Here is a 23211-nt window from a genome sequence, read left to right on the forward strand (position 1 = left end):
CATTAAATAAGGTACATAAAATGCTAAGCACAGTGCCTGACACCAGTCTCGGATACTCAATAAGAAGCTACTATTATAAGTTTTAAATTGTTATTTTTTAAATATTTCTTTATTATTAGCTGCTTCCTTTGACTATCACTCATATCAGTGCACTAGTTAATGGGACCAGAATCCATTCTGAGGCTGGCAATGAGTCCCCAGTGAAGGAGTAGAAACTAGCTTGTATATCTGCAGCTTCTTAGTCTTTAATTTTTTGCTATCTAAAATGTGGTCTGATTGACACTACGTGATAGCTTGTTATAAATGCAGGACCTCAAGCCCACAAAGACCTACTGAATCAGAATCTGCATTTTAATAAGACCCCAGGGGACTTGTGTGTACATTCAAGGTTGAGAACAGGGCAATAATTTGCTCCCAGATGCTCCCTGATAGTCTCATTTCCATCTTCTGATTTGCCAACCTCCACTTGAAGCCGATATCCTTAGATATGTTTGGGGTCTAGCAATTTCTTTTCCTTCACAATATCTGTGCATTGGTCTATAGAATTCTTCCTGTCTCTAAGAAGAACAGGTCTACAAGCTCTTGACTTACTTATAAGAAAACTATACTTTCTTAGAAAACCCCGGTACTCTTCCTTAGTTGAAGCAGAGAGGGCTGAGTAGGGAAGTGGGACAGAGGTCTTTTAATCCTGAGGAGCTCTGTGGATCTTGGAATCCTGGAGACCAGGGATTCCCCTTACTATTCCTGCATGTTTGTTTTTGTTTTTTTCAAGTTAAGGACAGCTTTGAAAGTACTACTAGTCCTGAAAAGATCTCAGGTGTTTTGATCTTTGTTTAGATGAATTATCTTTCAGTAAAAGGAGCCTGATTCCCTAAAGCCCCAGCTCCAGAGTTTGTGTTTAGGCCAGTCATGTCAGCAGGAGACAGATCCCCCTCAGACAAAGCTGACCTCTCACTAAACATTGTGTTACTAAAATCCCAGGACATGGTAAATGGAATTATGCCCATCGTTGAAAAGCTGATCAATGATTTGAAATCCAAAGAAATCCCAGAAGCCAGAGCCTACCTCCGCATCTTGGGAGAAGAGCTTGGCTTTGTCAGGCTCCAAGACCTCCAGCTCCTGGGAAGGCTGCTGCTGAGTGGTGTTCAAACGCTGCAGGGAATCCAACACCTGGTAAGTGACCAGGCCCCTCGGAGGGCCCACAGATTAGCAGATCTCCTAGATCTCCCAGACTCCCTTAAGATCCTTGCCACACAGAGCAGAGAAAGTGCCTATATTTCCTTCAAAGATACAAGTTTGCTCTGAATTTCAATGAAGAAGATCTTTAACTCACAAGGAATTGGCGCATTCAGAAATGAAGCTATTCATAATGTTAGCTGTACTTTTAAGAGCATTAGTTTGATCTTCTAGAAAATGCTGTTAAGAATATCTTCCTCCACCTGCAAGAAAGACTACTTTTAATATTAAAAGGACACAATGATTATTTAAGAAATGTTTGGCCAACTGTAACACACTTTCTAAATATTTGCCACAATTTTTATTATAATTAATTTACTAATAAAAGAGAAAATATATCCCCATGATTAAATAAATATTCATGTTGGTTTTAAAAAAACACTGAAGTTATTTTATGGAAATGTTACAAAACAAAAAACCATGTATGTTAATATGTACATCATTTCAGGAGCTTTTTTATTTAAAATTAATTTTACCAAAATATAATACACTTCAAGTAAACTCTCATTTACATTCAGATTTTTAAAAAGAAAACAGAATTAAGCCAAGCCATAGATTTTACTAGGAGCTTATAAGGCTCTGAGGCCCTGTACTATTCCTAGGTACTTTCTGAACCATCAGTTGAACATGATATTTAATTCAGAGCAATTGCATATATCCAAATGCATTGATGTGAGTAACATTAACCTTTATTTATGAAATTATCCAGCTAAATATGCTAATTCTTTTTTCTGGATAAAGAGAAATTATTCCTTTATATTTGGGAGGTTGCATTTGACAAAACTCACTCATAGAAGGCTTAATTTACTCTCCCTTGTTCAATTTGCAGATTGGACAGGCCATAAGGGAAGGCTCAAAGAGTGATTTGTTTCTTCACTACATCTTTATGGACAATGCCTTTGAGCTTCCCACTGGAGTGGGGTCACAGTTGCAAGTGTCCTTATCTGGAGTCATCACCCCTGGGACTAAGGCTGGAGTAAAACTGGAACTAGCCAATGTAAGACCCTGTTTACATTGATTGCAAATAAGTGGGTGTTGTTCTTTTCCTCTTGTGGGGGGGAGGACATTTTAAATGTCTCACATTTTAAAAACATGTTTCTAGTTCACAACAATGTACATCATCCTAGTAATCACCTCATTCATTTTTATGAAAATCTTTAGGGTTCCACCAGCATGCACTACCTTACCATCGCCAGTTGAATTATGGCAATAAGAAGAAAACTCAGTTGTTTGCTTCATAAATGAGTGTTCTGATCATCTTTCTGTCTAAGTTGCTTCCTAGCCCTTCATAGTGAAGTCTGGCTCTGGAGAACTGGGCACTGGGCTTCCTTCCTCTAAATAAATCACAATACTATTTCCTGAGATGCAAGTTATCCAGAGATATTTGCCCAGAGATGGGAAAGGTGGGGTTGATCTGACAACCAGGGGACTGAGGAATTTAACAATACTGAATAGGTTGTTTTCTGACTTGCAGATGCAGGCTGACCTGTTGGTAAAGCCCTCTATGACTGTGGAGTTTGCAACAAATATGGGCATCATTCTTCCTGGCTTTGCCAGGAGTGGTGTCCAAATGAACACCAACTTCTTCCATGAGTCAGGCCTGGAGGCTCGTGTGACCCTGAAGACTGGACAACTGAAGTTCATCATTCCTTCTCCAAGGAGGCCAGTCAAGTTATTTAGTGGCAGGTAATTCTTTCAGCCAGGTGTGCCTGGCCAGTTTCAAAGAGTTGAAAACATATCTGTAGGATTTGGTCAGGCTAGATAACCAACAGGGAAAATTCTAGTCCCAGAGAAGCAGAAGAGGGAAGGAAGATTCTTGATTACCTATTTTTAACCTAGCCTAGATGCAAACACACAAAATAATTGCCTTTCTACATTTTACTAAATTGTCCTATATCATCCTTCATTGAGACTTAATATCTATGTTTAGTTGGTCATAACTCTGCTGTGGAGGATTTTGTTGTTATTGTTGATTGCTTAGAGAATGAAGTAGCACTAGCTCTACAGAAATCTCCCTTGAAAAAAAAAATGAACATTTTTCTCTAGGAAAAATACCAAAGGCCATATTTATTTGTGGTAGCTAGCTCAGTGGATAAAGCATGAAAATCCATGATAGATTATAGGATTCAGCCTCTGTTGAGAGTTCCATTTTCAATGATATCCTCCACCACTGATTGACCTTAGTTTTTGATATTTTGAACACATTAATTTTCTCATTCAGACATAGAATTTAGGTCTCTGGGCTTCTATAGCTTAACTTTATAGGGAGACGTACAGTGGAGAAAACTGCTGCAATGGAGTGAGAGCTAGATTAGAGGCAATATTACAATACTGTGAAACTTGAGGGAGTCAGAGCAGGCTTTCTGACACAGGTACACTTGATCTGCTGCGAAGGACTGAGACCGACCCAAGCAAAGTAAAAAGAAATGAGTGTTCTAGGCAGAGAAAAGTATGTATAGCAGCCTAATAAAAAAGAAAATGGTTCATGGAACTGAAAGAAATTGAGTATGCCAAAGTGCACCGAGAGCATAATTGGCGGTGGTGGGGAGAAAGGGGTCTGGGGCAACCATGGACCACCTTTTCAGCCACCATAAAGAACCCAGACTCTTCTGAAGGCAAAAGAGTTGAAAAGGAGAGTATAACTAAGGCAAGGCTGGTGTTTTAGATGAACTACTCTGACTCCAGGGTGGAAAATGTGGGAAAGTAGCAAGACTGGAAGACATTTAAGAGTTTGTTTAAAATACGTATGTGTGAGAGGTGACAATGGCCTGCATTGGAGGTGACCATGGTCTGCAGAGAGGAGTGAGAGGTATCAGAAATTGCATGGAGATAGGAATCAGGAGCACTTGATTCTTGACTGGATATGGGTATAAGGGAAGAGAGAAGGGAAGCAGAGTGACCTTAATTTTAAATAGGAACTACAGAGGGAGAGCTGTTCGGTTAGAGAAAGATGACAAATTCAGTTTTGGATGTGCTGTATTTATATCCTATGAAACAACCAACTAGAACTATCTAGGTGGCAGATGGACTTATGACCCTGAGCCTAGCAAAGAGGTTTGAGCTCAGTCGCGGAGTTGGGCATCACCAGTATATAGCAGAGCGAGGAAATAGCAGCTGGTATAGAGAGCAACCAGAGAGGTAGACGGAGAACCAAGGCCATAAGGGTCTAGAAGCCAAGAAGACACTAAAGGCTAGAACAGGCCATAGGCAGGCCACAGCTGGCATGTAGGACTCCAGCCCATCAGCAAAGGTTGGTCTTGGGGAACCACCAACAATGAGAAAAAAAATACTGGGGAAAGGATGGAGTATTTAAAAGAAAGAATCCTTCAAAGATACGGGGACATTTTTTAACTTCCTTGTATTTTCACTAATTTAAAGTACATATATAAGAGGAGGGTACCATGATCTTTTCAGAGGATAAAGACTCTGGCATCTTGATGTAGCCATAAGTAAACAAGTCTACTGAATGCTCCTGAGAGGTCAGAGATGATAAAGCCTCACTAGATTCATTGGATTTAGGAGCATGAAGGGGTCTGGAGATATTGATGAAAGCATTTTCAGAAACGTGACAAGGGTAACATTCAGAGCACAGTTCAGCAAGAAGTGTGTTGGAAGAACCCCACAAAGGCCAACACCCTGTTGATAGGGTTATGAGAGAAGGTGACAAGGGAAAGAAAGAGGGGTGTGTGTGTGTGTGTGTGTGTGTGTGTAGTGTGAGAATGGGAGAAGAGACTTATGCATGTTTAATGCGGGTAAAAAAGAAGCCAGCAGAGCATGAGAGATTTCACATGAAAGACCGACAGGGTTCCTCTTGCCCTGTATCATATATGAAGGACGGAGCACCCTAAGTTCAGTCCCAGTGACGAGTTAGTTAGTGTCTCTGAACCGTTGTTTCTTCTGTAAAATGAGAATCCTATTCCTGCTTTTGTGGGGATCAGAGGTAACGCACAAAAAGAAATTAGTGCAATGTCTGAAGCCTAAGAGTCACCATTTGTTTCTCAGTAAATCAAATAACATGGGTATGGACAGAGGTGGATAGGAGGAAAGGGAGCATGTGTATAGTAAGAACTATGTTTATTTTTTAAAAGAATGATGTTCATTTTTTTAAATCTTTTAAAAAATTTTAGTGCATGATAGTTATATATAATGATAGGGTTCCTTTTGATATATTCATAAATATATATAACATAGTTTTCTCCATTTCAATTCCCAGCACTAACCTCTCTCCCATCCTTCCCCTGATCCCTTTCCTCTACTTTATTAGTCTATTTTAATTTTTAAATTCATTTTGTAATTAATGAATTATAGTTATATATAAAATTGGAATGCATTGTGGTATAGTCATACATGCACCTAGTATAATTTGGTCAATTTAATTTCCCAGTTCTTCCCCTTTCCCTTCCCTCCTCCTCCCCTTTGATTTCCCACTTCTACTCTACTGATCTCCCTGTTCATTTGAATTCCTGGCTTAAAGATAACTTTGATTTTTCATCCTTCACCAGCAACACATTGCATTTGGTCTCCACCACCAAAACAGAAGTGATCCCTCCTCTCATTGAGAACAGGCAGTCCTGGTCAACTTGCAGGCCTTTTGTCACTGGACTCAGCTACTGCACCACAGGAGCTTACTCCAACGCCAGCTCCACTGAGTCTGCCTCCTACTACCCACTGACAGGTGACACCAGGTGAGAGATGCTCAGTGCACAGCCTGAATCTGCTTGCCATCCACATTGTGGCCACCTGGCAGGGCAAACAGAAAAAGGCCATATGATGTAGCCTTATGTCAATCTTAGGGGCTTATACCATCCTTTGGGTATTTAAAATAGTGGTCGTGTGGCCAGCACTTCTTTTCCCTTCATGTGCTGGATGAGAAGATCAGAGCACATTCCAATTTGCTCCTACCTCATCATCAGAGTTTCTGAGCCTCCAGACCCATGGGTAGGAGCTTCCTAGAGCTCACCAGCATGCCCAAAGCCTCCACAGTGTTCAGGGTCCCCTGTCTTCATCCCCTCACCCATTCTGTTGTCAGCTTTTGCTGACAGGGCCAGCCAGCTGTTCCTGTACTTGTACAAAAGCCTGGGAATCCTAGGATTTGTCCTTGTCTTAGGCTCTGGGAGGAACTGAAGGGATCATAAAGATCATTATTAGTTACAGGCAAGAGATAAGGTTAAAATAAGGACCTTACTTTTATTGCACTTGATACTGAATTGTTGGGGGATATTATTGCCATCATTCACTGTAATTTCTTTAGATATGAGCTGGAACTGAAGCCTACAGGAGAGGTGGAACAATATTCTGCCAGTGCAACCTATGAACTCCAGAGGGAAGAGAGAGCCTTGGTGGACACACTGAAGTTCATAATTCAGGCAGAAGGTGAGTATACAAAAAGAGGATGCTGCCTCTCTACCCTCAGTCTCAGGTTCAGGACTCAAAGGGAGAAATATGTAATGTAACGTATTTAACAAATATTGACTGAGTGCCCAACTAAGTATCAGGCCTGTTCTGAGAGCTGAGGCTCAAACAGGGAACATTGAAGTCTCTATCTTTGTGGAAGTTACAGTAAACAACCAAACAATTAAATATTTGAGCTGTCAATCCATGGTAGGGACCAGAACAGAACATAGATGGGCCTAGGGAATGCTGGGAGTGTTGGGGAGGAGAAAAGTTGGGGAAGGGAGTGATTCTGGGAACAAAAAGGGAAAGTCTCACTGGTAAAGTAAACACAAAAGGAGATGTGAGGGAGGTAAGCCCTGTGCCAAGAGTGTTATACGCTAAGGCGCCAGCAGTTGCATGGACTCCAAGGCTGGCATGGGGCTGCCAAGTTTGAAAAAAGGAAAGAAAGCCAACGTGATTGAAGCAGAGAGATCCGGGAGGAAAGTGATAGAAAATGAAATCAGAGAAATAAGGGGAGGTAGAGGAGAGATAGACTTGTAAGACATGGTAAGAACTTTGACTTTTTCTGTGAATAAAATAAGAAGCCACTGAAGGTTTTTCATGGTTTATGTTTATGTTGGCAAAAGGTTGCAAAAGAGGAAAGGACACTGATGTGTAGGTTACAACGATAATTCAAGCAAGAGATGTAGTTGCTTTGAATGAGAGTGGTAGCAGAAGAGGTATGAAAAGTGGTCAGATTCTGGCCATATTCCAAACCCTGAATGTGCTGAGCGATCCCTACTTCAGAGCCTTTGCATATCCAACCTTCTGCCTGGAAGGCTCCCTGCAGAACTGGCATGGTGCATCCCCACAATCTACTCATTGTGGTCTCTGCCCACATACCCATCTTGCAGAGAGAACTTCTCTGACCACCACATATTAAATAGCTTCTCTTTTATCCGTTTCTTTCATCTTCATATCCAGTTTTACTTTTCTTCACATTTAGTACCATCTGATGAAAGTAATTGGCTGGCCTGTTGTCTGTACAGCCCTACTAGAAGGTAAACTCTATAAGGGCAGACTCCCCAATGCCAAGAGCAGTGCCCAGAATATAATCCACCATCAGTAAATACTTGCAAGTTGAGTGAATTATGAATACCACAGAGTTAAAAACGTAAGGTAAAATTTTCAACTGTGTTCTTGTTTAAGCACATCGAGTACCCAGGGTTTCTCTACCTTATCCTTTCCTTCCTTCTCTAAGTAGATTCTCTTAGCACACCCTCTTAATTATTTTGTACATTTTCAGGTGTGAAGCATACAGAGGCTACAATGATGTTCAAATATAATCGGCAGAGTAGAACTTTATTCAGTGAAATCCAAATTCCAGATCTTAATGTTGACCTTGGAACAGTCCTCAGAGTTAGTGATGAGTCTGCTCAGGACAAAAAGTCTTACAAACTCACCCTGGACATTCAGAATAAGAAAATCACTGAAGTCGCTCTGATGGGCCACATAAGGTAAGGAAGGCATGGGAGATCCTACCTGAGCTGTAGGCCCTGGTAGCTCTTTCCCTTCTTACCCCAGCTTTAAACTAAGACAAATGCATCCCTCATCTATCATCTGGCAAACAGCGTCCTCAAGTGTCTTGACCCTCTGCACATTTTTAGTTGGATCTTCCTATTATTTATCTTGCACTTATTATCCACTTATCAAATACTGTGCTCAGTACACTAAAAAATTTTCTGAGTCCTCACCTTAAACTGCAAGGTAGGTATGAATTTCCCTATTTTATAGATAAGGAAATGGTAGCTCTGAGCAGTTTAATCTTTTGGCCAAGGCCAAGAGTTCGTAAACAGCAAAGCAGATTGAAACAATTTTCAAAAAGTTCATCTGTTCCCTGCAAAGTCCTGCACTTTTGCTGAGTATTAGCCTTGAAGTTAATGCATTTGGTCTGTCTGTGGCCTTGTTTTTCACCCATTAATGTATCTTACTTTTATCACTAAAAAATGTAATTCCTAACTGTTGAATTCTGTATATCTCCTTGGAATGAAAAAATCATTGAAGCCAAATGATTTTCTTTTCCATAGTTATGACACTAAGGAAGAAAGCAAAATCAAAGGTGTCATTTCCATACCCCGCTTACAAGCAGAAGCCAGAAGTGAGATCCTGACCCGCTGGTCCCCAACCAAACTGCTCCTCCAAATGGACTCATCTGCTACAGCTTATGGCTCAACAGTTTCCAAGAGACTGGCCTGGCGCTATGGTATGTGCCTCTTCTTCCCACAAGCACTTCCAAGGGCACTGTGTACTTCAGTGTAACTGCCAAGTGCCATGGACACAGGCTGACCTGTGTTGTACCACTGACAACTATTTCATATGTGCCTTTCTAGATGAGGAGAAGATTGAATTTGAATGGAACACAGGCACCAATGTGGATACCAAAAAAGTTGCCTCCAATTTCCCAGTGGATCTCTCTGATTTTTATAGAGCCTTCCTGCTGCATGCCAGTAGTCTCCCAGATAACAGAGTTCCTCAAACAGACATGACTTTCCGGCAGATGGGATCCAAATTAAGAGTTGTAAGTATGAATCAATCAGCAAAATAGATTCATGGTTAAAAGTGCTAATCACATCCTTAACTCTAAGATAGGTGTATGAGGGTATCCAAAGATGCTTAAGGCATGCTTCCTGCACCTAAGGAATTTCTGGAGAGAAAAGAAACATCAAGCATGCTTAGTTCTCCAGTTACACAAAGCTGAATATGATAAATACCCAGTGAATGCTATAAGCAAAAGAGTTTGCTGTGTCTACATATATGAACAGAAACTTCAAGACATGGGCTAGGAGTCTATGTTACATATTCTTAAAATAAGGGAAGAGATCAGTGACTGGCAGCCCAAAATCATAATTTTCTGTAATTAATAATAATAATTATTATTATATATTATTATTAATTACTATTATTTTATTTATTTGTTTATTTATTATTAATAATAATAAATGTTATTATTATTATACCAGAGATTGACCTCAGAGGTGCTTAACCACTGAGCCACATCCTCAGCCTTTTTTTATTTTTTTATTTTGAGACAGGGTCTTGCTAAGTTTCTTAGGGCCTTGCTAAGTTGCTGAGGCTGACTTTGAACTCGTGATCTGCCTGCCTCAGTCTCCTGAGCCACTTGGATTACATGCACCACCATGCCCATCACTATAACTTATTTTTAACTTTTACTTCATTGTTCTGCTTGATAACTGACCTGTCAAATCTGAATTATCACGTAATGTTAATTTCACTTTGAGGATCACCCAGTCCCATTTCTTGCTCTAAAAATCTTCTATCATTTTGTAGGCAACAAACAGCTGGCTTCAGAAGGCATCCGAGAGTCTTCCGTTTGCCCAGACTTTGCAGGATCACCTCAGTGGCTTGACAGAGTTGAGCTTCCAGAAAATGAGATTTCCAACCTTCCAAGTCCCAGAAAACCTCTTCTTAAAAAGGTAAAAGAAGAAACTAGAGAAGTTTCTCAAACCATGCAAAGCACATGGAAAATTTGACATAGTATGATTGTTACTGTTTTTATTTAATTTTAAGGGAAATAATATAAGCATTTTTAAGGAGATGAATAACTATAGCATAAATACTGTGACACTCTTGCATTATTAAACATGAGGTCTGAATGTGACGGTCAACCCAAAATGAACCCAAAAGACAATTGAGTAATTCTGGTACTTTCCTCCTAAGATGTTTTATTTACTACAATCTGAATTTGAAAGGTATTCAGCTTTCTTCCATCACAAGTAAACACCTTATTCCAGACCAGAGTATATTCACACTTGTTTGACTGTGAAGAGTTCAAGAGAGGCTGGAGGAATTATTGACTATGGGCTTGCTGTTTAACTATGGAGGGTCAGAACAACCATTGAGCATTGAATAAAGGCAGCATTTGGAGAGAGATTCAGTTTAGCAATACAACTTAACCCTTACCCAAAAAGTCAGATTCCAAACTGCTCAGTCCGTTTCTGTATTTACAAAAAATATATGAAATGCTCTGCTTGTCTTATTTCATGAAAATAAGAAATCAGAGCACAAGCTGAAAAAGCTAGAGTATTTTCTAAGTTGACTGATCTCTGTACTTTACTCCGTTAAAAAAAAAAAAGTGGCCTATGTCATGTGGACCCTCCCATGGTCAGTGGCAGAGGAGCAGTTTAATAGGCCAAATTATTGTAAAAGGGCAGAAGTCTGCCAAAGCACCCATACGGAAAAAGACTGTAGGAGATGGAAAAGGGTGGCAGCACAGAGGACTCAGGAACCCTCCTTCTCTACTGGTATTTCAGGACCTACGAATTGGACAGGGCCTGACTGGTCATTGGTCATCCTCCTGCTGAAAGCAGGCATCTTTTTGCAGCAATAAAATGAACAATTTATTTGCACATAATAGCTAAACCCCTCTCTCCCCCTTTATTTTTTTTTAAGTTATCCTGTTAGTACATTGCATGGGTATGACATTGAAAAGATTGCAAAGTGCTTTTAGGTATTTTTCTCTCATTTGATAACCAAGGCCATCTCTGTGAGTTCAACAGAAAGAATACTGTTATCCCCACTATGCAGAAAACATCACAGAGACTCAGAGGCACTAATTCACTAAGATAACATTACCATTTAGTGGAAATTGAAGATCTCACCCAAATTTATTGCCTTTTATTCCTGTGTACATTCCACATATCAAGTTACCTCAATTTAGTTTAGCAAATATGTACCAAGGGTCCACTACATGCAAAATACTAGACTAGGTACAGTAAGAAGATAGACACTAGATAAGGTAGAGTTCTTCCTCCCAGGGAAGACACTGTACAGACATCAAAAAATGAACAGATAACTTATTATCTAAACAGAACTAGGACATGCTCTTTGAGATAGGTGTAAGAGACTCTATCACTTTAAGAATGAGAGAAATTAGTTATGACTTGGGTGGAATGGAAATGCTAAGGGATGGCTCTTAGAAGGGCATAGAAAGAGTTTTTTGGGCAGGTAGAGGAAAAAGCAAAGGTATCCAGGCATGGGAAGCAGTGCAATAAAAAAGAGTTTAGAAATGGAGTAGATGCAGTATTGCTTGGAAGATCAGATGGCAGAGAGCTGAGTTCTTGATGACTGACTGTGGGGACATTGTTATTCATTTCAGTGATGGCCGGGTCAAATATACCTTGAACAAGAACAGTGTGAAAATTGAGATTCCTTTGCCTTTTGGTGGCAAGTCTTCCAAAGATCTGAAGATGCTAGAGACCATTAGGACACCAGCCCTCAACTTTAAGTCTGTGGGATTCCAGCTGCCATCTCAAGAATTCCAAGTCCCGACTTTTACCATTCCCAAGTTGTATCAACTGCGAGTGCCTCTTTTGGGTGTTCTGGACCTCTCCACAAATATCTACAGCAACTTGTACAACTGGTCTGCCTCCTATACTGGTGGCAACACCAGCAGAGACCACTACAGCCTCCAGGCTCGATACCACATGAAGGCTGACTCTGTGATTGACATGCTTTCCTATAGCATCCAAGGTGAGCCATGCTCAGGTGAAGGGTTCACAGGGCTAACTCATTGCAGTCTCTGGTGGGAGAACCCCCTCTAGGGAGGAAAGGACATGGACTTTCTTATTGTCCTTGCTACTCAGAAGTCTTTTCATCCACTCAACTCATAGGAATATTTATTAAACATGTAATATGTATTTGATATACTCCTAGGTAAGAAAAAGGAAAGGAGTACATAAACCAGCAATTATAACTCAGTGTGAGAAGTGCTATGGTAGGGTGTATAAGGTACATCAAGTTTACTTTATTAATCATAATTCAGCTTGAGTGCCACAGAATATACTAGTATAAGATACAGTGAAACTCTCAATAAGGGAGCCCAAAAAGGTCTTCAGCAGTCAGGGAAAACTTCCTAGAGAAATATATTATGCTTTCAAATTTTATGTTTGCATTATAGATGAGGAGACTACTACACAACTGACCCAGATAAATGGGACTTTTTAATTGAAAGATTTTCAACAATGGTTGTTCTGGACATTTTTTTCTTAATTTAACCAATGTCTTTAATTTTTAACATTAGGATCTGGAGAAACAGCTTATGACCAAAGGAATATGCTCACATTAGCTTGTGATGGGTCTCTACGCCACAAATTTCTGGATTCAAAAATCAAGTTCAGTCATGTAGAAAAAATTGGAAACAACCCAGCCTCAAAAGGTTTTCTAACATTTGATGCATCTAGTGCCTGGGGACCACAGATGTCTGCTTCAATCCATTTTGACTCAAAAAAGAAACAACATCTGTATGTCAAAGATGTCAAGATTGATGGGCAATTCAGAGCTTCTTCATTCTATGCTAATGGCATTTATGACCTGTCTTATCAGAGGGATTCTACCACTGGCCAGCTCAGTGGAGAATCCAACCTGAGGTTTAACTCTTCCTACCTCCAAGGCACCAACCAGATAACTGGAAGGTACAAAGATGGAACCCTCTCCCTCACCTCCACCTCTGATTTGCAAGATGGCATCTTTAAAAATACTGCTTCCCTGAAATATGAGAATTATGAGCTCACTGTGAAATCTGACAGCAATGGGAAATATGAGGACTTTTCTACTTTTAACAAGGTGGATTTGACCTTCTCTAAGCAAAATGCATTGCTACGTTCTGAGTATCAGGCTGACTACAAGTCACTGAGGTTCTTCACCCTTCTATCTGGGTCACTGAATTCCCATGGAATTGAATTAAATGCTGACATCTTGGGCAGTGACAAAATTAATACTGGTGCTCATAAGGCAACACTAAGGATTGCCCGAGATGGATTATCTACAAGTGCAACCACCAGCTTGAAGTATAGTCCCTTGTTGCTGGAGAATGAGCTGAATGCAGAGCTTGACCTCTCTGGGGCATCCATGAAATTAACAGCAAATGGTCGCTTCAGGGAGCACAACGCAAAATTCAGCCTGGATGGAAAAGCTGCCCTCACAGAGGTATCACTGGGAAGTACTTATCAGGCCATGATTCTGGGTGTTGACAGTAAAAACATTTTTAACTTCAAAATCAGCCAGGAAGGACTGAAGCTTTCAAATGACATGATGGGCTCATATGCTGAAATGAAACTGGACCACTCTAACAGTTTGAATATCGCAGGCTTATCACTGGACCTCTCATCCAAACTTGACAACATTTATAGCACTGACAAGTTTTACAAGCAGAATTTTAACTTACAATTACAGCCCTTTTCTCTTGTAACTACTTTAAACAATGACCTGAGATACAGTGCCCTGGATCTGACCAGCAATGGGAAATTACGGCTGGAACCCTTGAAGCTGAACATGGCTGGAAACCTCAAAGGAGCCTACCAAAATGATGAAATAAAACATATCTACACCATTTCTTATGCTGACTTATCAGCAAGTTATAAAGCAGACACTGTAGCTAGGGTTCAGGGTGTGGAGTTTAGCCATCGGCTCAACACTGATATTGCTGGGCTGGCGTCATCCATTGACATCAGTACAAACTATAATTCAGACTCTCTGCATTTCAGCAACGTTTTCCGTTCTGCAATGGCCCCATTCACCATGGCCATTGATGCACATACAAATGGCAATGGAAAACTGGCTCTCTGGGGAGAGCACACTGGACAACTCTATAGCAAATTCCTGTTGAAAGCAGAACCACTGGCCCTCACTTTCTCTCATGATTACAAAGGGTCCACAAGTCATCTCATGTCCAGCAAAAGCGTCAGTACAGCTCTTGATCACAAAGTCAGTGTCCTGCTCACTCCAGCCGAGCAGACAAGCACCTGGAAACTCAAGACTCAATTGAACAACAATGAGTACAGCCAGGACTTTGAAGCTTACAACACTAAAGACAAAATTGGTGTGGAGCTTAGTGGGCGAGCCCTGGCTGACCTTACTGTGCTAGACTCCCCGATTAAAGTGCCATTTTTACTCAGAGAGCCCGTCAATGTCATTGATGCTTTAGAGATGAAAGATGCTATTGACAAGCCCCAAGAATTCACAATTGTTGCTTTTGTAAAGTACGATAAGAACCAAGATGTTCACACCATCAGCCTCCCCTTCTTTGAAACTCTGCCAGAATATCTGGAGAGGAATCGAATAGTAATTATAACTGCTCTGGAAACCATTCAGAAAGAATTGAAACGCATCAATATTGATCAATTTATGAGGAAATACAGAGCAACCCTCAACAGACTCCCACAGCAAGTTAATGACTATCTGAATGCACTTAATTGGGAGAGACAAGTTTCCATTGCCAAGGAGAAACTGAACACTTTCACAGAAAATTATAGAATTACAGAAAATGATCTACAAATTGCATTGGATAATGCCAAAATCAACTTTAATGAAAAACTCTCTCAACTTCAGACATATGTGATACAATTTGATCAGTATATTAAAGATAATTATGATCTACATGATTTTAAAACTGCTATTGCTAAGATTATTGATCAAATCATTGAAAAATGGAAGATTCTTAATGAACATTATCATATCTGTGTACATTTAGTAAAGACAATCAATGATCTGTACGAATTTATTGAAAATATTGATTTTGACAAAACTGGAAGTAGTGTTGCCTCCTGGATCCAGAATGTGGATACTAAGTATCAAGTCAGAATCCAGATACAAGAAAAACTGCAGCAGCTCAACATGCATATTCAGAATACAGACATCCAGGACGTTGCCACAGTGTTAAAACAACGGGTTAAGGATATTGATGTCAGAGTCCTTTTAGATCAATTGAGAACTACAATTTCATTTCAAAGAATAAAGGACATTATTGAACATGTCAAATACTTTGTTACAAATCTTATTGAAGAATTTGAAGTAACTGAGAAAATCAATGCTTTTAGAGCCATAGTCCATGAGTTAATTAGGAAATATGAAGTAGACCAACAAATCCAGGTTTTAATGGATAAATCAGTACAGTTGGCCCACCAGTATAAGTTGAAGGAGACTGTTCAAAAACTAAGCAATGTTTTACAGCAAGTTGAGATAAAAGAATATTATGAGAGATTGGTTGGGTTTATTGATGATGCAGTCAAGCAGCTTAAAGCAGTGTCTTTTAAAAAATTCATTGAAGAAGTAAACAGATTGCTGGACATGTTGGTAAAGAAATTAAAATCGTTCGATTACAACCAGTTTGTGAATGAAACCAATAACAAAATACATGAGATGACTCAGAGAATCAATGGTGAAATTCAGGCTCTAGAACTGCCACAGAAAGCTGAAGCACTAAAACTGTTTGTAGAGGACATCAAAGCCATGGTCGCTATCTATTGGGAAAAGCTAAAAGACACCAAAATAACTTTATTCATTGATTGGTTACAGGATGCTTTAAATTCTGCATCTTTGGTTCACATGAAAGCCAGATTCCAAGAAACTCTAGAAGACGTACGAGACCGGATCTATCAAATGGACCTTCAGCGGGAACTTGAGCGATACCTGTCTCTAGTAGGCCAGGTTTATAATACACTTGTCACCTACATTACTGACTGGTGGATTCTTGCTGCTAAGAACTTTACTGACTTTGCAGAGCAATACTCTATCCAAGACTGGGCTGAAAAGGTGAAATCCTTGGTGGAACGAGGGTTCACTGTTCCTAAAATCCAGACCATCTTTGGGACTATGCCTGCCTTTGAGGTCAGTCTCCATGCTCTCCAGGAAGCTACCTTCCAGACTCCTGACTTCATAGTTCCCCTGACAGATCTGAGGATTCCATCAGTTCAGATAAACTTCAAAGAGTTGAAAGATATAAAAATCCCATCCAGGTTTTCCACTCCAGAATTCACTATCCTCAACACCTTCCACATTCCTTCCTTTACAATCGACTTGGTAGAAATCAAAGCAAAGATCATCAGAACCATTGACCAAATGCTGATCAGTGAGCTGCAGTGGCCACTTCCGGAAGTGTATCTGAGGGATCTGAAGATGGGAGACACCCCCCTTGCTTTACTCACACTGCCAGACTTCCATTTGCCAAAAATTACAATTCCAGAAGTCATGATCCCAAATCTCAACCTGAAAGATTTTCAAGTTCCTGACCTTCAAATACCAGACTTCCAGCTTCCCCACATCTCACACACAATCAGAATACCTACTTTTGGCAAGTTGAATAGCATTTTGAAAGTCCAATCTCCCCTTTTCACATTAGATGCAAATGCTAACATCCAGAATGTAACTAGTTCAGAGCACAAAGCAGAGATTGCAGCTTCCATCACTGCCAAAGGAGAGTCCAAATTAGAAGTTCTCAATTTCGATTTCCAAGCAAATGCACAACTCTCAGACCCTAAGATTAATCCACTGGTTCTGAAGGAATCTGTGATATTTTCCAGCAAGTACGTGAGAACAAAGCATGAAAGTGAAATACTATTTTCTGGAAATGCCACTGAAGGAAAATCAGATACAATGGCAAGTTTACACACAGAAAAAAATACACTGGAGTTTAATAATGGTGTGATTGTCAAGATAAATAACCAGCTCAAACTGGAAAGCCACACAAAATACTTCCACAAATTGAACATCCCCAAACTGGACTTATCCAGTAAGGTTAACCTGAACAATGATATCAAGACACTGGTGGAAGCTGGACACTTAACATGGACTTCTTCTGGAATAGGGTCATGGAAACTGGCCTGTCTCAACTTCTCAGATGAGGGAATACATGAATCACAGATCAGCTTCACCGTGGAAGGACCCATCACTTCCTTTGGATTGTCCAATAACATCAGCAGCAAGCACCTAAGAGTAAACCAAAAGATCGCTTATGAATCTGGCTTCCTTGACTCTTCTAAGTTTGAAATAAAGTCTGAAGTTGAATCCCAGCATGTGGGCCACAGTATTCTAACTGCTAATGGCATAGCACTGCTCAAAGAAGGGAAGGCAGAGATAACTGGCATCCACAATGCTCATTTAAATGGAAAAGTTATTGGAACTTTGAAAAATTCCCTTTTCTTTTCAGCACAGCCATCTGAAATTACTGCATCCACAAAAAATGAAGGAAATCTGAAAGTTAGTTTTCCACTAAAATTGGTAGGGAAGATAGACCTCCTCAACAACTATGCAATGTTCCTGAGTCCTCATGCCCAGCAAGCAAGTTGGCAAGCAAGTGCTAGGTTCAATCAGTATAAATACCATCAAAATTTCTCTGCCGTGAACAATGGGCACAGCATGGAAGCCCATGTACAGATCAATGGAGATGCCAACCTGGATTTCTTGAGCATTCCTTTGACAATTCCTGAAATAAATCTACCTTATACAACACTCACAACACCCTCACTGAAAGATTTCTCCATATGGGAAGAAACCGGCTTAAAGGAATTCTTGAAAACAACAAAGCAATCATTTGATTTAAGTGTAAAAGCTCGGTACAAAAAAAACAAAGACAGGCATTCCATTGCAATTCCTTTGGGTGTGTTTTTTGAGTTTATCAATCAGAATATCAATTCCTTTGACAGACATTTTGAGAAAGTCAGAGATGACGCCTTAGATTTTCTCACTACATCCTACAATGAAGCAAAAAGTAAGTTTGATGAGTATGAAGTTGAAAGATCTCTCAACAAGCTCCCCAGGACCTTTCAAACTCCCAGATACAGTCTCCCAGTCATCAACATGGAAGTATCTCCATTCACAGTAGAGATGTCAGCCTCCAGTCATGTGATCCCCAAAGTGATCAGCACCCCCAGTGTCACCATCCCAGGGTCTGGCTTCTATGTGCCATCACACACATTCGTCCTCCCATCCATTGAGTTGCCAGTCCTTCATGCCCCTAGGAATCTACTCAAGGTCCCTCTTCCAGATTTCAAGGAACTGAGTACCATAAACAATATTTTTATTCCAGCCCTGGGCAATATTACTTATGATTTTTCCTTTAAATCAAGTGTCATCACGCTGAATACCAATATTGGACTTTATAATCAATCAGATATTGTGGCTCATTTCCTTTCTTCCTCTTCATTTGTCATTGATGCACTGCAGTACAAATTAGAGGGCACTTCAAGTTTGACAAGGAAAAGAGGGCTGAAGCTAGCCACAGCTCTGTCTCTCAGCAACAAATTTGTGGAAGGCAGTCATGATAGCACTATTAGCTTAATCGAGAAAAACTTGGAAGCATCAGTGACAACAACTGCCAAAATCCACGTTCCAGTTTTGAGATTGAATTTCAAGCAAGAACTTAATGGAAATACCAAGTCAAAACCTACTGTCTCTTCATCCACTGAATTAAAATATGATTTTAATTCTCCGAAGCTGTACTATACTGCTAAAGGAGCAGTTGACCACAAGCTCAGCTTAGAAAGCCTCACCTCCTACTTTTCCATTGAGTCATCTACTAAAGGAGATGTCAAGGGTTCAGTCCTCTCACGGGAATATTTGGGAACTATTGCCAGCGAGGCCAGTATGTACCTGAATTCCAAGGGCACTCGGTCATCAGTGAAGCTGCAAGGGGCTTCCAAGGTCGATAGTATCTGGAACCTTGAAGTAAAAGAAAATTTTGCTGGAGAAGCCAATCTCCGACGCATATATGCCATCTGGGAACACAATACAAAAAATTACTTACAGCTGCAGGGCCTTTTTTTCACACAAGGAGAACATGCAAGCAAAGCCACCTTGGAACTCTCCCCATGGACAATGTCTGCCCTTGTTCAGGTTCATGCCAGTCAGCCCAGTTCCCTCCTGGACATACCTTACATTGACCAGGAAGTGACTCTGAATGCAAACACTAAGAACCAGAAGGTCAGCTGGAAAAGTGAGATCCAGATTTATTCTGGGTCTCTCCAGAACAACATACAGCTTTCTAATACCCAAGAAGAGGCACGCCTCGACATTGCAGGATCCTTAGGAGGGTCAAACCTTGAACATATCGTCCTACCAGTGTATGACAAGAGCTTATGGGACCTCCTAAAGCTGGAGGTAACCACCAGCACCAACAGGAGGCAGTATCTTCATGTTTCAACTGCTCTTGTGTACACCAAAAATCCCAATGGCTATCTTCTCTCTGTCCCCGTGCAAGAATTGGCTGATAAATTCATTATATCTGGGTTGAAACTAAATGATCTAGATTCAGTTTTTGTCACACCTACATTTCGAGTCCCATTCACAGATCTTCAGGTTCCATCCTACAAAGTTGACTTCAGTGAAATGAAAATCTATAAAAAGTCAAGAATGTCACCATTTGCACTCAACCTACCAACATTACCCAAAATAAAATTCCCTGAAGTTGATGTTTTAACAAAATATTCTGAATCGGAAAACTCCTCATTTCCCCTTTTTGAGATAACTGTGCCTGAAGCTCAGTTGATTGTAACCCCGTTCACCCTTCCAAAAAACATTTCCATTGGCAGTGCTGTCTTGGACCTAAATGAGGTGGCCAACAAGATTGGAGGCTTTGAATTGCCTACCATCATCATGCCTGAGCAGACTATTCAGATTCCTTCCATTAAATTCTCTATACCTGCTGGAATTTGGATTCCTATTTTTGGAGAACTGACTGCACGGTTTCGGGTGGCCTCTCCCCCATATAATGCCACTTGGAGTGCTGGTTTGAAAAACAAAGCAGATCATATTGAAACATTCCTGGATTCCACATGCAGTTCAACCTTAAAGTTCCTGGAATATGACCTAAAAGGTAAGAAAATGACCTGACTCCTTTCCTAGATACTATGTTCTAAATGAAAGTTGTAAGTAATTATATATTTAGTTATGACCAGAGTTACTATTACTCTCAGTAAAATTAAAAGAGGAGATACATATATACCCCATACATTAAAAAAAACTGTAGAAAATAACTGACATTCAAAAAGGATAGGTTCAAAGAAGTAGATTTTTCTGTAATGATTTTAGGACTTACATTGTCTTCTCACTATTTACTTAGATTATAGAGCAGAGTGTATAGTTCAGTGATAGAGCACATACCTAGCATGTGTGGATGCCCTGGGTTTGATCCCCAGCACCAAACAAAAAAAAATTATTTCAAAACACTATGAACTAGACATTGCATATTAAAAACAAGTAAGTTAGGTGTTTGGTTAAAATAGAATGCTCCAAGTTTCCCAATGAAAATATCTCTGTATTCCATAATTATTTGCCCCACAAAATGTAAACTCTCTCCCCTACAGTGGTGGAAACATATAAATTTGAAGACTACAGTTTCATCTGTAAGAGCAACACAACATTTGTACATCGTGACTTCAGTGTGCTGTATAAAGAAGAGGGCAAATACAAAGGACTGCAGTATGAAACTTTTATTGAAACTTCATTCCTTTTCAAAGCTCATTGTGATGTGTGCCCTCTTTGTGCCCATTATATTGTGACCCAGCTGCATTTCTGCTTTCAGGGACTCGGAAATACAGGCTGTCCTGGACATCACCAGTCCGGTGTTCACTGACCTCTACCTGCGCTATCAAAGAGATAAGCAAATCCAGACCTTCTGGGCAGCCTACCCAGCCATAGACACTGTGGGCCTGAACCTGGGAGAAAAAGGAAACCATGGCATAATAAAGAACCACTACTTCTACCCTCAGGTGAGTCCTAACCAATGGGTTGCCAAAGCCCAAGAGCAGGGAGAGAATTGGGACAGATGATTTAAGACAATTCTTTTTTTATGAATTTATTCTAATTAGTTATATATGTCAGTAGAATACATTTTGACACATTCTACACAAATGAGGCATAACTTTTCATTCTTCTGGATGTACATTGTGCTGAGTCACACCAGTAGTGTAATCATACATGTACATAAGGTAATAACGTCTGACTCATTCTACTGTCCTGCCCATCCCCATCATCCCACCCCTCTCCTCAATTCCCTCTGTATAATCCAAATTTCCTTCATTTTCCCTACCCCGACTCCACTGTAGATTAGCATCCATCCCCTTATCAGAGAAGACATTGGGCCTTTGGTTTTGGGGGATTAGCTTATTTCACTTAGCATTATATTCTCTAGTTTCATCCATTTACCCATAAATGTCATAATTTCATTCTTCTTTAAGGCTGGGTAATATTCCATTGTGTGTATGTACCACAATTTCTTTATCCATTCATCTATTGAAGGGCATCTAGTTTGGTTTCATAGTTTATCTATTGTGAATTGAGCTGCAATAAACAGCTGATGTGGCTGTATCACTGTAGTATGCTGATTTTAAGTCCTTTGGGTACAAACTGAGGAGTGAGATAGCTGGGTCAAATGATGGTTCCATTCCAGGTTTTCTGAGAAATCTCCAAACTGCTTTCCATAGTGGTTGCATCAATTTGCAGTCCCATCAGCAATGTATAAGTGTACCTTTTCCCCCACGTCCTCATCAACACTTATTATCGCTTGTATTCTTGATAATTGCCACTATGATTGGGGATGAAATCTTTGCTTTGATTTGCATTTCTCTAATTGCTAGAGATGATGAACATTTTTTCATATGCTTGTGAAGAGTTTGTTCATTTCCTTATCCCATTTATTGAGGATGTTATTTGATTTTCTTGTGTTAAGTTTTTTGGGTTATATATCCTGGAATTAATGCTCAATCTGAGGTACATGTGGTAAATATTTTCCCCCATTCTGTAGGCTCTATCTTCCCGTTATTGTTTCCTTTGCTGAGAAGAAGCTTTTTAGTTTGAATCCATCCCATTTATTGATTCTTAATTTTACTTCTTGTTAAGGAAGTCAGGTCCTAAGCTGACATGATGAAGATTTGGGCCAAAGTAGGGCCAAAGTTCTTCTATTAGGCTCAGGGTCTCTGTTCTAGTGCCTAAGTCTTTGATCCACTTTGAGTTGAGTTTTATGCAGAGTGAGAGATAACTTTTAACTTCATTTTGTTACATATGAATTTCCAGTTTTCTGAGACCATTTGTTGAATAGGCTATCTTTTCTCCAATGTATGTTTTTGGCTCCTTTATATAATGTGAGATGACCATATTTTGTGGGTTTGTCTCTGTCTTCTATTTTGTACCATTGATCTACATGTCTACTTTAGTTCTAATACCATGCCATTTTTTTTTTTTTACTGTGGCTCTGTAGTATAGTTAACCATCTGGTATTTTGATGCCTCCTGCTTCACTCTTCTTGCTAAGGATTGCTTTGACTATTCTGGGTCTCTTATTTTTCCAAATGAATTTCATGATTGCTTTTTCTAGTTCTATGAAGAATGTTATTGGTATTGTAATAGGAATTGCATTAAATATGTATAACACTTATGGTAGTATGTCCATTTTGACAATATTAATTCTGCCTATCCAAGAACATGGGAGAGAGATCTTTCCATCTTCTAAGGTCTTCTTCAATCTCTTTCTTTAGTGTTCTATAGTTTTCATTGTATAGGTCTTTCACCTCTTTTGTTAAATTGATTCCCAAGTACTTTATTTTTTTTTTGAGGGGATAGTTTTTTGGTTTTTTTGTGTTTTTTTTTTTGTGTGTGTGTGTGTGTGTGAATGGGTTAGTTTTCCTAATTTCTCTTGCAATGGATTCATCACTTATGTATAGAAATGCATTTGATTTATGAGTATTGATTTTATATCCTGCTACTTTGCTGAATTCATTTATTAGTTCTAAAAGTTTTCTGATGAAATTTTTTG

General features: G+C 39.8%; 1 protein-coding gene across 1 annotated transcript in view; it reads left to right on the forward strand.

Annotated features, from left to right (window-relative positions):
- Apob (apolipoprotein B) overlaps positions 1-23211 on the forward strand; it is a 40513-nt gene that overhangs the window by 13478 nt on the left and 3824 nt on the right. Inside the window, exons 16-28 of the mRNA XM_015479940.2 lie at positions 982-1173; positions 2066-2233; positions 2711-2922; positions 5739-5921; positions 6488-6609; positions 7916-8126; positions 8697-8872; positions 9000-9187; positions 9958-10103; positions 11786-12159; positions 12710-20275; positions 20766-20880; positions 20984-21170. Coding sequence (XP_015335426.1) covers positions 982-1173; positions 2066-2233; positions 2711-2922; positions 5739-5921; positions 6488-6609; positions 7916-8126; positions 8697-8872; positions 9000-9187; positions 9958-10103; positions 11786-12159; positions 12710-20275; positions 20766-20880; positions 20984-21170 — 9840 coding nt within the window. The remainder of the gene's footprint in view (positions 1-981; positions 1174-2065; positions 2234-2710; positions 2923-5738; positions 5922-6487; positions 6610-7915; positions 8127-8696; positions 8873-8999; positions 9188-9957; positions 10104-11785; positions 12160-12709; positions 20276-20765; positions 20881-20983; positions 21171-23211) is intronic.

Source organism: Marmota marmota, unplaced genomic scaffold (genome assembly GCF_001458135.2).
Source record: "Marmota marmota marmota unplaced genomic scaffold, marMar, whole genome shotgun sequence".
Lineage (NCBI taxonomy): Eukaryota > Metazoa > Chordata > Mammalia > Rodentia > Sciuridae > Marmota > Marmota marmota.